The sequence below is a fragment of the Apteryx mantelli genome, chromosome 10, assembly GCF_036417845.1.
Source record: "Apteryx mantelli isolate bAptMan1 chromosome 10, bAptMan1.hap1, whole genome shotgun sequence".
Lineage (NCBI taxonomy): Eukaryota > Metazoa > Chordata > Aves > Apterygiformes > Apterygidae > Apteryx > Apteryx mantelli.
Genome location: NC_089987.1, coordinates 544704 through 561199, shown reverse-complemented (window position 1 = coordinate 561199; position 16496 = coordinate 544704). Strand labels below are relative to the sequence as shown.

The 16496-nt window shown below is 43.5% G+C and overlaps 1 protein-coding gene across 1 annotated transcript in view; it reads left to right on the top strand.

The window, feature by feature from the left end:
• ZFHX3 (zinc finger homeobox 3) overlaps window positions 1-16496 on the top strand; it is a 195438-nt gene that overhangs the window by 97521 nt on the left and 81421 nt on the right. The window contains exon 4 of the mRNA XM_067302299.1: window positions 7458-7689. Coding sequence (XP_067158400.1) covers window positions 7458-7689 — 232 coding nt within the window. The remainder of the gene's footprint in view (window positions 1-7457; window positions 7690-16496) is intronic.

Here is a 16496-nt window from a genome sequence, read left to right as displayed (position 1 = left end):
GAACATCTAGTTCCCTGTAGTGCTTCAGGAGCGTGGAGGTGCAAGGGGGATCAACTGCCACGCAGAGCTGCTGATAATTTTATTTGCTGTATACATTATTACTGACCTTTCTCTAGAGTATGACAACTCTCTGGTCAGCTGCAGTCTGCACTGCTGCTGGAGTCCTCCTGAGGAATGTCATATGTTGTTGCTTCTCTTCTGCTTGGCAGCATCACCATCGGTGGGGCTCATAGTGTGACGACAGTCCCAGGGCCAGCACGGCCACCCTGTTCTGCCCTGAAACTGCTGCTGGCTGCCTGGTACCTGTATCAGGGCTCTCGGTAATGGTAGCCCCATCGTGGTACTGGGGGCATTCAGTCAGCTCCTTGCAGGGCTGGAGGGCAAGGAAAACGAAGATTCGGAAGATAAGGTGTAGGGTAATGGTTGTTAGTTGGGGCTTTTAGTGTTGTTCTTAAAGGCTTACTACATGATTCAGAGTCTTTCATCGAGTGCCTCAGCCTGTTTGGCAGGAAAGATTGCTACATTTCTGGCCTTTTGGAAAATAAATATGAGAAAGGAAAAAGTGAATTGAATAACAAATTTGTTGTGCAGAAGTCTCCTTGTCGTTGTCTTGTGGTGTTGTTTTTAAGGGCTTGGGTGATACTGAGGAAACTTCAGCTAGGGGTGGGAGGGGGAATTAAGCTTACTATAAGGTCATTCAAGTTACCACAAGCTAAATGCAAAAACTTGCGGTCACGTAGGTCTGAACTTGATAGCATTTGCAAATTGTTTGCAAATTCCAAGCTGTCATGCAAGGACCTGGAGAGGCTGCAAGGAGGGAAGGGTTTTGTAATGCTGCTGCTTCACAAGCAGTAAACAATTGCAGGACTTTGGCAGAATACAAGGGAGCATAAGTTCATCTTTTGAACCTGCTGCAAGGAGAATCAATTTTTTTCCTCTTTTCAAAACATCTGGGCAGGCCCACTCAGTGGTGGGGCGCAAGGGGCAGTTGTGAGCACACCAGGCCTTTTAGGCATGTAGCCAGCATGTGTTCTTGCTGTGTGCAGCGTCTCCCTAGCTTCTCTGTCAGCTTCAGGAAATTCCAGCAGGGCCTGCAGGTGTGAAAGGAGAGCAAGATGGATGAGCCAGCTCTGACTTTTATGGAGTACTTGGAACAGACCAGGATCAGACAGCTGCTTCCACATGACTTTCATTAAAAATTCAGATTCCTCCCTTCTACGATTGTGTGATTTATCTGGTGCAGCAGATCACAGGCAAATGGGGGCCAAGAGATGCTTATGAGGTTTCTGAGATCTACTAAAGGGTCTGGTCCCTTTCCACAGTGACCTGTAGCCTCACCTTGAGCTCTGGTGTAAGTTTAGCTTCTTGTCTAACTCTCCTGAAATGCATCGTCATAGGCGCAGTTGTAACCCAGTAAATGCGGGGGGGGGGGGGGGGGTTGGTATATGAAATGTTTCCTACCAAACCCATTGCTAATTACCCATATCTGACTTTACTCTGAGGATGAATTATCCCTGGGCATCCTTCCTTACTTGAGGATATGCTGTAGCCCAGCATTGCTTATATGGCTGGCATGCGTCCAGCAACTTTTTCTGAACATGGGAGTATGTGCTAGTGTTGGCTTTGACAATAACCTTGTGCGGTTTTATATCTCGCGTAATCCCTACTGTGCTCCACTGTTTCTGTATACCTCCATGGCCACAGTGGATTTACCAGAGGTCCAGCTGGCTCAGGATCATGTCTCTAATGCTGACCAGTGGCAGATGCTCACAGGAAGAATTAAGAGCAGTGCATGTACACAATGGTGCTCCCTTCCACGGCTTTTGTAACCTTCCAGCTTCCAGAAGATTTTGGCTCCATCTCTCTAAGCCACATCTGTCAATTATTTTAAATCACTATTAATTTTACCGATTTTAACAGAATGTGTCATTCTGAGTTCAGTGTTAAGAGTGCTATATTTGGAAAAGATATTATTTGATCACTAATACAGTTTCTCCAAAGATGTTCTAGACTGAAAAACTTCAGGGTTTCTTAAAGAAGCTCTTGGTAGTTCAGTGGCCTGTGTTTTTATGGAAGGATTGTGCTGTAATGTAAGAGCCAGCTGGAAAAAGTGACATTGAAAGTAGTTTGAAAGAGATTTCTCCAGACTCTTTATCAATTATCCATACCACCATATGCACATTAGTGAGTTATCAGAGAGGGTAAGTAAAAAGGGTATTGGCATAAACACAGGGTGGTAGAAGTGCTTTGATTGTCCTACTTAGCACTCTTGCACAAATTTCAAATTCAGCGATTTAAAATCCAAGTCACTGTTGAGGTTGGTGATTTAGTCAGCTGTTGACAAAGAAGGGATTTCTTTTTGTTGTTGCTGCTCCTCTATTTGCTGCATACAGTTCATGAAAGATTATTTCATCCACCTCGGTTTTTGGCCCCCAGGAACATCTCATCTGCTTTTTCCACCTGCAGACACCCTGATATTAGCAGGAAAATCTTTGCCAAAGAGCGGAGCTGGAGAACACAGATTGCTTGGTTGAGGGCAATAAAGGGATTTTTTTCTCTCTCTCTCTACTTCTTGTATTCATTTTGAGGTTTGTAGAAGAAGAGGACCATACTCCAGCCTGCAGTGAGTCTTTTTACAGGTTCTACTATTTTTTTGTACTATAGGTAATTTTCGAAGATGGAGATGGGACCTCACAACTTGCAGATCAGGGCTAGTGAGGTTGCCACCGTTGTCAGATTGCTTATTCTTGGGCAGATTCTAGGGCCCTCAAAAGGGGAAGCAGTATCCAAGGTGAAGTTAAGACTGCATAGAAATTGTGTGGTTTGTTTCTAATGAATAATAAACATTAAAAGCACAAGATAATTCAAAGTAATTATTTCATCTCCCCAGTGAACTAGGGTTATGCTTCAGATACGTCAGGTATTCCCCAGAACAGTATCTGACCCACTAAAAATAGCAAATAGGTTTTGGAAAAAAAACTGTGTTCCTTCTGGCAACAGCACCGTAAGATGCATAATCTGTTAATGCTACCATAGGAATTAGGCTCTTTTCACAGTAGCTCTAATAAACTTAGTACAAAAGAGGTTTCAAGCAGACATAGATCAAACTTCTTTTTAAATCTAAAATAAAATATGTAAAAAAAAAAATAGAAATTAGATTAAATGGTGAGCATTACCTACAAAAACACATGCAGTGGTATTCAGCGGGAGGGTTTAATACTTGTGTTATGGTGGCTATATGAATCCTTAGTTCTGGTTAAAACAATCTCATCTAAAAGGAACTTGCAGTCTAAATATATGGCATGGGAGTGAGAAGGACTGCCTGCAATCAGACAGAATAATACAGCTGTTATATTATGTTCTATGATTATTGAAAAAAACTGTGGATGAGGCAGTGTTAGACTGGGAAAAGATAGATAGTAAAATAAACAAAGTTCAGGGGAACATGAAGGATGGAGGAGGAGAGAAGGAGAAATAGAGTATAACGTCATTCCTTAGTTTGTTTAAAAATCAGATTTCCATAGCCGTACACTGTGAACATTTATTATGCTATTATTTATTAGAAGAAACCAATTCCAAGCCAGATGTTACCGAGCGAGAGTTGGACAGTTAGTCCATCAAGGCAGTGCTGGTTAGTTGTTTCCAGCGTGCAAGCCCCTGTGCTCGCTCAAGCCGTTCGCCGCAGTTCTGTGGACCGGAGCCCTCTAAGCCCCCTCCTTCTGCCCCTGAGTTTCTCCTGCCTTTTTAAGTGTTGCATTGATGGGCTGTTTGCAGGCACTGCGGCGTTAACCCTGCTTGTGTTACTGATGGGTAATGCTTCGCCTTCATCTCTGTGTCTCGTGGGTGGGGGCCGTGTGCCGTGCCGAGCATCGATGGGCCTCGTTCTCTGTTGGCCCTTAGGCGCGCTGCTGTAAATGTGAACGCAAGTTATGTTTTTCCATTGCTTTCTCAACTGTCTTTGGATTCAGACCATCTGAGTGTGCTGACTTCTTCAAGCCAAACCTGAAAAAGGCGGTGGGGGAAGTTGCGCAGTACTTTCTAAATCAGTCTGCAAAGCTTAGTCTGGCAGAGGAAAACTTTCAGGCAGAGCTAGGGCTGCTGGAGCACCGCAGCTGAGCACGGCTCACTCCGGGGCTGCCATTCGTTTCCCACCGCCGCGCTCTCCCGAACCCTGACTTCTAATGCCAGCAGCTCGCAGAGCTGTTGTCAGTAATACCCCTTCTAAAATGCAGCGGTTGGGATCACTGCATAATGATATCTCCTCGTGTTTATTTTTCAGCACAGTAGATTCATTCATAGTCCCATTTTGATGCAGTTTTGCCTAAGGGAGACCATCCCCTCTGCTCTCCCTTTCGACTCTCTCACTAAGCAGAAGTTTTTATAAGGGGCAGAATCAAAGTGGATATTTCTTGATGAGAAAATTGGGGTTTGCTTCATAACTGATCAGGGACTGATATTCCATAGAGCAAGTTCTGTGGTAACAGTTGGGGGAAGGGAGTAGTACAGAGATTATAGCAAATAAAAAAAATGAGGTATTTGAGCAATATCCTCCTTCACTAATCACTCTCTTATGGAGCAAGAGACAGTAGCTTTGCACAGAGATCTGTGTATTTCCCAAATGGAAGATGGGCCGGATTTGGGTTGATTTGTGTGTAGGAATAGGTGTTGTGAGCAGTATGATGTTGTGCTGTGGTTAGTGTGTGTACAGTAACAGGCCTCGTTCTCCTGGGAAGCTTTACTTGTGAGCCTTATGGTTTCTATCAGAATGTTCTTCTGTCTGTTTCTGATTTAAAGTGGAGCTTTGACTAAACCTGATCAATATTTTGCATTCCATGCGTGAAGAACCAGATGTTAGAAGTTTCCTATTGTTGAAAGGGAGGGGGAGTGGACACCCCCCTCAGACTTGAAGAAATCAATGTTCTCTGACAGAAGTTGGTTGGTTTTCCTAGGAACAATATATTCCTTTGATTTTCAAGTTGATTTCTCTTTTAATGAGGTTCTAGTTTAGTATTTTGAATTTGTGTTTTGTCTGATAGGGACAAATTCTCGTAAGAGGAAGGCTTAACAGTATGATGGACAGTAACTACACTTATTTGTCCAGCATTTCATCGCTTCCAGTAACTCGCAGCTTCTTCTTGTCTTATTCTTGCCTTCTCCTTTCCTCTGTTAAAAGAGTGAAGTAAATTCACAGTGCGGAATATGCAATGCCATGCCGCTTCTGCGGTGCACTTGTGGGTGCTGGCATGCAATTTTGGCTGCCCCGGTGTTGCAAGCAGGTGAAACTGATCCCAGTGCAGGGGATTTCTGAATGTAACTCACAGCCCTGGAGAGGGAGCAAATGAAGAATAGAAAATGAGACATGTTTATTAAACTGTTTAAAACAAATGTTCTTCTAAAATCCCCTTTTAAATCACAGCAGTACGGACGATGCCTCTGGTTCCCACAGAGACCATGTCCTTAGTATTTCCTTGAACCTGTGACCAGATCTTTTCTGTAATTGCTCACTAGGGGTTTACTGTGCCTTCTTGCAAAGGAGCTACTACTGAGCTCATTCACACTTTCTGAGCTCAAATTCTGTGTTTGTAGTACCGGGGGGCATCTCCTGCGCATTTCTGAAGTGAAGAAGGAAAATGCTTATAGTTTAGACCCCTGGGGCAGTAACCTCAAAATGCAGAAAGATAAGGGGCAGTGGGGCAGATTTTTCTGGAGAAATCTGATCTAAACAGAGTACAGCAAGGCTGGTAAACTGGGCTGTCCAAGCCAGTTGCACAGCTTGCGACTGGCTTACCAGCCTTAAGCTTTTTATGTTTTAGGCCATTTCTCCTTTTCTGGCTCTGGAACAGTGTAATGCATGCAAACAATAGAAATAGGAAGAAAAAGAAAAAGTTCTTATGAGAGAAAACAGCAAAAAATCTTTTGAGGGCACCAGTGGGATTAGTGCCCTAGTGGGTTCTTCAAATATTACAGTGAATTTAATTAAATACATTGTGATCCCCAAAGAGGCTAGTCTAATTAGCCAGATCTAGAATACATTTATTCTCCTCCCTTACTCTTCCAATCAGAAGGCTCAGCATCAGCTCCTATCCTATTTTTAATCATTCCTGCACTCAGAGGGATCTCCTTTTTCCATGTTAGCTAAGCACACAGAGCTGGGTAAGATGTGCCTTTAATCTTCTCTTAGCTGTAACTGAGATAATTCACGTAGGAATTTATATCAGAAGGTCCTGGCTGCACGTAGACAATATTTGATTGACAAACCTTGAGTGCATGTCCAAATTACCTTACTTGTGTGCCTTGAGTGGACTGTATGATGAGAAAAGTTTCATGAGATGACACAGTAGATGAAAGATAGGTCTTGAGGTTGGATGGTAAGAGCTGACGTGGATTATTGCTTAGCTACAGTATAGGTATGTGGTAGAAAAACCAAATGGCCTTCACTAAGGAATCTTTCATGTCATTTGACTTTGGTTTTGGTATCTGTTTTTCTTCAACTCGTGCTAAGTCCTTACTGTGGGAATCCAGAATGTTACTGTGCAGTCTAAGGGAACAGCCCTGATGCTACCCAAATTAAACAGAGAGCAGCTGAGTAGCGACTCCCAGCATAGCTGCAAGCAAAATCTTCCCTGTGGTTTTAAGAAATAATTGCCTCATCTTTGGGATCCCTGAGACAAAATAGTTAATCATTTCCATAGTGGCATTGGCCTCTGTGCCAGGCACTTGATAGGTTTCATCAAATAATCAAGGTATAATACTCTTGGATTAGCTATATTGGCTGTGATAGTGCTGTTTCAGAGGGTGACAAGTTTTTTTTTTTTTTTTTCCAAGTTCTAACATCCTGAAGTGATCTCCAGCTGTATGCTTACCATTGGCTTTTCAGTTTGGATCGCTGTCACAACCATCTTCCAGGCCAGACTGCTGCTTTCTTCCAGTTCCAAGGGAGTAAAACTAAATACCAAGGAGCTGAGCACTGAATGATACACACTCAGATGCTCTGCTTCCGTAAGCGGTTTCCAGGACCTCTTGATCTAATGGGTTCATTGTGTTCTAGGATTGCTTTTGTTTTATTCTTCTTAGTTTTCAATGAGATTTTATCAAATTTAATATGTTTGACATGTTGGATAAGCTTGATATGAAAGAATTAGCAATGCACAGGTCATGAATAGTTGTTAATGTTGGATTTGGTATTTTCTTTCACTGAAGATGATGATCTTGCCTATCTTGATTGTTGGTTCTGCTCTGATTTCAGTGTGTGCTATGGTTTTTTTTACTTTCTAGACAGGAAAGTGCGTGTTAACTTGACAATAAAGAGGCTTGATCTTACTGTTTCTTTTTCAAAATGTTGGGGGGGGGGAGTTGTTTTTTTTTTCCAGGTGGCTTTTAGCAATTTGCAGTGGGCTAACCCAGAAAGATTGGAGATGATACAGGAAATTCATGTGTCTCTGCTTTGTTCTTCGCAGCACCTTCAGCATCATGAGAGCGGGGTTGAGGGTGAAAGCTGCTATTATCACTGTGTCCTCTGTAACTACTCCACCAAGGCCAAGCTGAACCTTATCCAGCACGTGCGCTCCATGAAACATCAACGGAGTGAGAGCCTACGTAAGCTGCAACGCCTCCAGAAGGGTCTCCCTGAAGAAGAGGAAGACTTGGGACAGATCTTCACCATCCGGAAGTGTCCAGCTGCTGATGCTGGTGAGTAGTGCATCTCTTACATGAATAGAGTTGGCATCTTGGCTTGTGTGCATCCCAGTATTTGACTAGCAGCCATCAGACCATCCATGGAGTTTCTTGGCGAGCTCAGTGACTTTCTTGTTGTCATTTCTCTTCCCGGCTGTGGGGATGATGCTTAATGTTTATTAATGTACATTATAGAAGCCCCACCTCCCCTGAAGCAGGACAAGAACTCTGTTGCACCTGCAGTGTCCAGAATAGCTCTCTGCCTCAGGAAGGCTACATTTGGTGGCCATGAAGCACCAAATACTTACTTACATGCTTCATTTCATACTGTAAATTATCTCCTCCATTTTAGTAGGACTAGATACAAATTTGATATTTGGAACGGTATATGTTTATTCAGGTTAGTGCCTTAAATAATTAGATGTTGGATGAGTGGTCTAAGGATACTGCCACATTTGGACAACTCTTAATAGAGTAGTGTACTATACTTTTTGTAGATATCTTTCCATGTGCCAAGTGATGTCCTGAGTGACAGTGCACTCTGGTGCCAGCTTGTTTATTGATTTCTACAAGTATTTCAGCCACGCTGGATCTTGAGGAGGAGCTGGTGGTGAGGGACAGTTCCTTACAGAGGAGGTGGGCAGGAGAAGGGGCAAATGTGTTTGCCTATTTGCCAAGTCTCCTACTGACAAGGTGGATAAGGTGAATGGAACAGAGGAAGCATTTGCTCGTACAGAAAGGTCAGGTAATAGGGAAGAGACTGAAATTGTGAATCTAGCAACAGGAAATGTGCCATAAAGGGGACAGAGTGGATAAAACAGGAATTGTATTTTGTTTAATCATTTATAGGGTTCGAAGTTTTTTTATCTTAGGAGAAAATCAAGATCTTGTGAGGTTCTCCTTGGAGGGGGGAGGAGGAGGAGAGCCTGCCGGTGTAGGTTGGTGGATAAGCAGTCAGGGGTGCTATGCTGGAGTGTGGAGGAGTTTAATCCAATCTCATGGAAAAAAAACATTGACCGATCTGTGAACTTAGAGGCCCGGTGGAGTCTGAGGGCATGGAATATCCTTTCTCCAAGGTCGTGGTGGCAGTGAGCATGCACTGTGGTTGCCACACTGTCCCAGAGGGGACAGTGGCTCTTACAGCAGTTCTGCTTCTCCATGATGCTCTACTGTAGAAAAACCTTCCAGTTTTGAAAGGATGTGTTGATTGGTGTTGTATGGTTTGTGACTTCTCATAAAAGCAAAATGAATAGAGTAGAAATCATCTGTGCCCTTTTGTGATATACAAAACAATCTTGAAAATCTCTGTTTATTTTTGTCTTTTACTTTAGAAATTTTTTTTCCCTGTACCTCTGCCAGGATTATGACATTGCAGATGCTGAGAATGTAGAAAATGAGTAGCTGAGAAAGAAAAGGATTTGTTGACCATTTAAAAAATTTGTAGTTAGCTTTTTAACTAGAACTCTTGACAAATCACTGAAAGGAAATCTCAGTTCAGAAATACTTCCCTGTTTCAAATGGCTTGAAATAATTCCTGTTGAGCTTGTTGACTGCAAACTGACTGAACCTGACAGCAAGCAAGATGCTAAAAACTTCTTTTTCATATTTTATTTCAAAGGTTAAGAATAAAAGTAAAAATACGACTCTTCAGAATGCAGAAGAGGGGGAAAGAAAACAAAAGAAAACCCTGATCTGTTTTGCAGGTCGCTTTGACCTGAGATTTTTCACTTTAAATATTATTTCAGTCCATTGTTGAGAGAGGCCGAGCAGACACACCTCGCGCTTGCTGCCCGGCAGCGTCGTGTCAGCCGGAGACGCGGGAGGCTGGTCGGGTTACCCCACGGTAACGGACTGGATTTGGGCGAGACGTTGCAGCGCTGCAGCGGGGGCTGATAGATCCTTTCATCTTCTGTTTATTTTTATGCCGTTAGAATATCAGGAATATAAACTGGAACATAAAACAACGTGGCCCCATTTCCACGAGTGGCAGCAGCCCGAGGCGTGGGCTGAGCCGTGGGACCCTTGCGCCGGCGCCGACCGGCTCGCACTGGTGCTGACCGGCTCGCGCCGGCGCTGACCGGCTCACACCGGCCGCAGGGGCGGGGCCAGCACCGGCCGGGGCTGCTCCTCACCGCCCGGCGACGGAGCGGCTGCCCTCCACAGGCCGCCGGGCGACCCCTTTCTCAGATTTCGTTCGTTTGGTGTAATCTTCTTATGTGTAAAAAGATCTGCTTTGAATAGCCCGATCGTTCCCCATTTTCCTGTGGTGTTTAAACTCCCAGTGTTATAAAATGCTGCCGTTATTTAGCTGGCTGTCGTTGTTTTTCTGTTGGTGTGGTTGTCAGCAACGTGTACAAGGAATACCTACCTAGGCTTAAATTCACTCTTCCCACGTGCTTGCGTTGCGTTGGTTTTGGAATTTGTAGGTTTTCCTGTTGGACACGTGCAGGCGTCCGCCCCTTCAGGAGGGCAGCGAGGTGCTGTCGGCGGGACTTCGTTAGCGTCTTAGGAGGCGCGGCGCTGCGGGCGATGCCCTCCCGCCACGGCGGGCCGCGTGTTCATTCCCAGCTCGCTCTCCGCACTTCCTCCTGCTGTGTAATACAGTGCTGTCCCTACTGCGTCTTGTTGTGTTTTTAGGTTTGGGGAGGGGGCTGAGGGCGAGACAGGCTTTCCTCGTTGTTTTTTGATGAGAAGTCTCTTGTGATGACTGATAACATGAAAAAATCTTTCCTGTGTTTCAGATACCCGAGTCTGATCTATGACATCTCTGTCAATGGGGCCCAAAGGAATAGTGACTTTTTTGCTGATTTGCTGCATTACAAGTGCAGTGGTTTGTTTTGATGCCTGCTACTACCCCCTGGTAATCATCAGTGTGGGTTATCTCTATCTTTCTAGTTAATTATTTTCCTTTTGAATTATTTTTCCCTACAAATAAAACATCTCTTCCCCCCCCCCCCCCCAAAGTGAATCCCCTTTTGTTGTCACTAATCTTTCTGGGGTCCCTTAAAACATTTTAGTCCTCACAGCATTTCCTGCCTTTTTACCTTCTGCAAAATTTCTTTGCCATGAAGGTGGTCGGACACTGGAGCAGGTTGTCCAGCAAGCTTGTGGAGTCCCCATCTGGGAGTATTTAAAACCCGTCAGGACATGGCCCTGGCAAGGGCAAGGCCTGGACAGGGGCCTGGAGTGGAGTCTTCTCTACCTCAAAAACTGCAACTAATTCTTCTTCTCCTGCAATCCTTTGTGGCCTTGTTAGAAATGTTGAAAGATCCTTTAGCACTTTTTTCTTTCTCTAACTTCATCCAGTTTGTACCAATCTACTCATCTCCAACTTTACATAAAATTGCTGGTTACAGTAATAAAAATGTAGCTTAGCCCTTTCACTGTAGCCTTTTGTTAAATCAGACTGCGTAGACCAAGCAAGTAGAGGCTGTGTTGTTTTTCTTCCCACTGTCATCTTCATTTGTTTTGTGACAGAGGATAGGTGCCAGGATTAAATGTTTTTTTGCCTGTGTGTACTTACTTGTTGGTGTATGTAAGCATGTAGGAAAAAACATTGCTGTCTCTGGGGTGGTGTGTAGATATTTGCTTGTGTAGATGCATCTCAATCTGTTGGAAGAGTGTCTGATCATACCTTAATTAGTCCTCTAACAATCTACAAAGGTCAGTGCCAATTGCCTGTTCATTTACATTTGTAATTGTGATGGTTCTTGATTGCACATTAGTTGCAACTCCTTCCCTCCCACCCCTTAGAAAACACATGCAGCAGTCTAAGCAACAGCCTTGTAGACACAAGGACCTTTGTCTCTTTACTTGTGCCAGCAACACAGCCTTCACTGAAACTTTTGTGTCTTTTATGGAAAAGAGCTTTGGAAGCTACACTCCACTTCCAGTAAAGGGATGAAGTCATTGGCAGGGAAATTATATGGACATCAGGCAAGAAAACCAATCTTCTTGAGCTGGATAATTAAAGACAATTAAACTTTTCTGCTTGCTCTGGGAAGTGTGCTATTTATGCAGCAGACAGGGAGGTGGGCCCAGACTGGACATTCAGCTGTTTTGTTGATCAGAAAGAATACAGCTTTAGTGGTGGGGGTTTACTTTCCTCTGCTGGGTATTTATGGACATCCATTGCTGTAGTATCTGGGCTGTTGCCACTGCAGATGTCAGCCTCTCCTGCAGAAGCTTCTGTATTATGTTACCCATAAGCTAATTGATTTTTAATGATGAGGGGTTAGCAAAAATAAATAAATAACAACAGGTTCTAAAGATGTAGGGATGGATGCACTTATGACTCATTAGATAATGATAGAAATAAAAGAACCTGCACCAAATTTTCATTCTGGCTTGGCAAGTGTTTGCTTCTAGAAGGCATCAAGTACAAACAGCCCATTTTATAACTCACCTGAGACAACTGTGCTCGGAGTAGCCAGCCCCGGGTGGAACTGCTGGCTTTATTTCTAGCATGTGTTTCACAGAGGCACACGCAGCCTGATGGTCAGTCTGTTATGTCACTCTGTACATGTAATCCATATGAGATGTGAATTTGTTACAGCCCCAGCTGCTGAGCCTGTTTCTCTTTAGGCAAGTGCTGTTCATAATTAATTGGTTTCCTCCTTTACCTATTGCTTCTGCCTTTTCCTGTTTTTCATCTTCATCTGCTCTCTTTCCATAGCTGTCGTCCTGTGGAAGGAGCAGAGTGAGTTTTGCTCGTTCTTTCCACAGTACAGAACAGAAGTCTGTCACATGCCCAAGTTCCTCACCTCCCACCAGATCAGTGGGCTTCCCTGTCCCAGGCCTGTTTCTTCATGCAGCTGCTTAGGTCAGGATCTGTTGCACTCTTGAAGTCAGGACGAAGTCCTACTGGTTGCAGTAAATTTGACTGGAGCAGAAGTTCCTCAGGTGGAAACACTTCATGCTTGGGCTCAGCAGAAGTATAATTAGATCCAGATGGGTCAGGTGGAAATGAGGCAAGAGGAGAACTAGGGTTTTTATGATGCTCAGGAGTTTTATTTTGACCTTGTTCTCATATGAGCCCTGAATTTCTTGACATATTTGAAGAGAAACACAGATTTTTTCATAGATTTAAATGTAGAGCATCATATTGAATTGCTAAAGAATTGTGTTTATGTAAGTGTGCTCTGCAGTCCTTCCGTGGCTAGCATGGCAGGCTGCATGCAGTTGGAGAAGACAGTTCCTGCTCTGAGGCACCAGCAGTTGAAACCAAGAGCACCCTGCATTGTCCAGTGAAAAAACAGTGCAGCATGAATGAAGGTGCACACCTCTCTCTTTTTTCTTTTCCATTTTCAAGGCAGTGCTGTTGCTTTGAGTACCACAATGTATATGTAATCTGTGTGACTGAAGTTGAAAAGTGGCAAGTTAGCCAAAAAAGTCAAATTTTATGATCTCTAAAGGTGAGCTGGAGACCATTCCAGAGCATTGCAGGTGGAATGGGCTGACTTGTGGAAAAGTCTCATAATATTTAATGGGAAATGCTGACCATCTCTGGACTCTAAGTCATACGATAGACTATTTTACACAGCTTTATATCTTTACTGTGAAAACCTGTAGGAAGGTTAAAAATAAATTAAAAGAATATCTTCTGTTCAGTGGGGCTTTAGATTTTTTTTCTCTAGCACCATTTATTTCTGGAGAACCTCTTTGTCTTTTCAGAGATGGGAGTGTTTCCCTAAGACTGTACTAAGCCAACCAGAGATGCCATTTGTAGATTTTGAAAACTTATTTTACTGGATTTGTACAGCAAGGGGATGCTGCAGTCAGCATTCCATCACAGAGAACCAATCCCCTATGGTGGACATATTGTTTCAGCAATTTTGCTAATCTCTGCCAAATCCGTAGCAGCCATCTTCCTCCAACACACAAAGTCATTGTTATGGGCCCTTGCATGTGAAGAATGAGGGCAGGCTCTCTGGAAGAAGTTGCTGAACTAAGCCAAGTGCAGTAAAAAGAACCTTTGTTTGGACAGGAAAAGGGTTGGAACATAGTGTCAGCAAGAGAATTACTAGCTGTGCGTCTTTCCTTGTCTGTCCTGGTCTTGCTGGAGCATCCATGCTGCTCGTTCTGTCAGCAAACAGTAAGGGACCTGCCATTCTCCTTGCTCTGATCAGGTTGATTACGATTATTTAGATTAATACCTTTACTGTAAAGCTCTGTTCTGGTAACCTCTTGAAAGCTGTTCTGTTCCCAGAGCTCCTTGGCAGGAGGGGATACCCTGTCACTCCCTCTTTTTTTCCCCCTTCTCTGCCCCTGAACACAGGCAGATGCACTATCCATCCACATGTTGCTTCTATTTCAGTATTTGACTTTCTGAAGGGCTTCAAACTGTAGGCTGAAATCAGGATGTGAATTTTTAATGAAACCAAGTGTGTAAACAAAACTGAGGTATAGTTAATGCTATTGCCAGATGAGAAAAACCCCTGTGGTTTAAAGTAGTAGTTACCAAACTCAGCTTGGTTTTGCCTGTGGTGGTTGCAGACAGCTGGATGCTCATATGGTGCTTGCACCTCTGTTTTAACTCCGAGTCATATGAAACACTTTGCTCATGTTCCTCTTTCTTAAAAGCAGTTTCTGTAGCTGCAAAAGGAATGTAGAGGCATCGCCATTAGGAGAGAGGTGATAGCAAATGGGAACGGAAGCAAGTTCCCACGTGATTCGTAGCAGATTTGTTCATGAAACACTCAGGATGTGGTTTGCAGTATGAAAAGGTTTCTGTTAGACAAAGAGTTCCTATTTAGCAGAAGGGTGGCTTGATGTCAGCCACATTTGTCAGTTTAAATTTGTGACTTGGAAGTCCCGCAAAATGTGTTATCATCTTCCTTTTGAGACCTGAGGCACTGCTCTCTGAATTCCCCTCTCCCCTATCCAGGCTCTCCAGATTCTCCCTTTATTTGGTGGCCATGCCTTGGACTTAGAAGTTGTGATCAGCCAGTCTGTAAAAGGAAGTGGAATAAATGATGGAGAGAGAGGAAGGGGATTTTCCACACAAGCATTCTGTGAGGGGAACCATCCTGTTGTTTTCCCACCTTGAAGAGTGGCAACCATGCAAGACATTTCTCATTCACAATCATCAAGCGTGAGGAGTAATTATTAATGTAATTTATTATAACAGGGATGAGACAAACTCCAAAGGAGTGGGTTTTACATGATTGCAGGCTCTGTACTTCCACTGAAACTTTCAGACTTTCTAAATGGAAATTGGTAATGTAAAATGAAATTTCTCCCTGCTTGAAATAGCTCAAATTTATTAAGATCTAACGTCCTGTACTTGGTTTCAATTAAAAGAAATGTGGTCATTGCCAATAGTGGAGAAACATGCATGTTGCGCTCCTACATCTGATAGAGGTAATGGAGGGTTTCAGGATGGAATAATCAGTTGGGTTTTATAAGCCTCTCTCCACTTTTCCCTGGGACATAACTGCATGCAGCAATTAAAAATTTTCCAAAGCAGGTTACTTGTATAGTGTCTGTAAGAGAACAGAGTACAGATTTAATACTGTAGTGTCCATGCAACCCAAAGCATGCTACAGCTCTGGGTCTACTGGTGATCCAAGACAGATCTATCTGTTTCTGAATTGTCCACCCGTGTGTTGCCACTGTAGGCAGGGCTGGAGCCTTGTAGAGGGCTAGGGAAAAGCGAGGTGTGAGGTGCATGTTGAGGGATTTGGAGTAAAATTTTCCATCTGGTGGAAGCAAGAGTTTCAAAATCATGTTTTGTGTGCCACCTCTTTCCACTTCCCTGCAGTCTCTTATACCTGGAAGAGTTCCTCCAGTTTTGTACTGCTGCCAGTCACTCTCTCTTCCTCAAAACTAGAATCCTTCCTCTGGTGTTTAACAACTAACCTCTTTTTACATGTTTCCCCTTGCCATTTCCAGGCTTGTCCTTGATTGACACATTTAATAATATGCCAACTCAAATGACGATCTGAGCTCCTGTGTGCAAACATCAAATGCTGCCCAGCTTCATTAGCTTCTCTCAGGCTTTTTACCTCTCACTCACTCCCTGCAACCCAATGTTGTCTTTTCCCAATATGTTTTCTGTAAGCCCCTGAAGGCAGGTACCTGCTCAGTCTTCATTTCTAAGTGTCATGTATACTGATAATTTGGTTGGATTTATATAAATCCTAAAAGAAATGCTCAGCGCTCACTGTAACAGCGCAGTCTCGGCAGGTACTTGAGAGTGGGCCAGAAAGGGCTGTCGGGTGCCTTGTTGCATGCACCCAGCTTTCTCTGCTGGGGGTTGTTCCCTACAGCTGGGGGTGTGCAATAGCTTTGTTGTCTGAAGAGGAAATCCGTTTCTGTCATCTCATCATCAGAACGTAGGGAGTAAGACAAGCTATTGTCCTGTTTAGAGAAAACATTCACCCACGGTGCAATAACATACATGAAATAGCAACAAAGAGGAAAACAGCTCTTGGCACTATGTATGTTAAGCTGATTAAACTTGCAATTCCCCTTTACTGCAGCATTTCTGATCTCTCTGCCAATCCCACCAAATACCCCCACATGCAGGATTATCATCTTGTTTTCCAAGACTTCATTTCATGTGTGTTCATTTAAAATAGGACAGCTTGTTGCTCTCGCCTTTGTTGTTTTAATGAACCTTGGAATTTTGTCATTTTTTTGTGGATTGAATGGCTTAAGGAACTTTTTACCTTTCCAATAAAGCCATCATGGAGTCATGATATTTCTGTATTGGGTCTCCTTTAGAGGATGTGATCACAAGCCGAGCAGATTCCAAAGTGTCTCCTTTATGGTTGGGCAGAGAGGCAGGTGGAAACTTAGTTCTGCTTCATTATCATTTT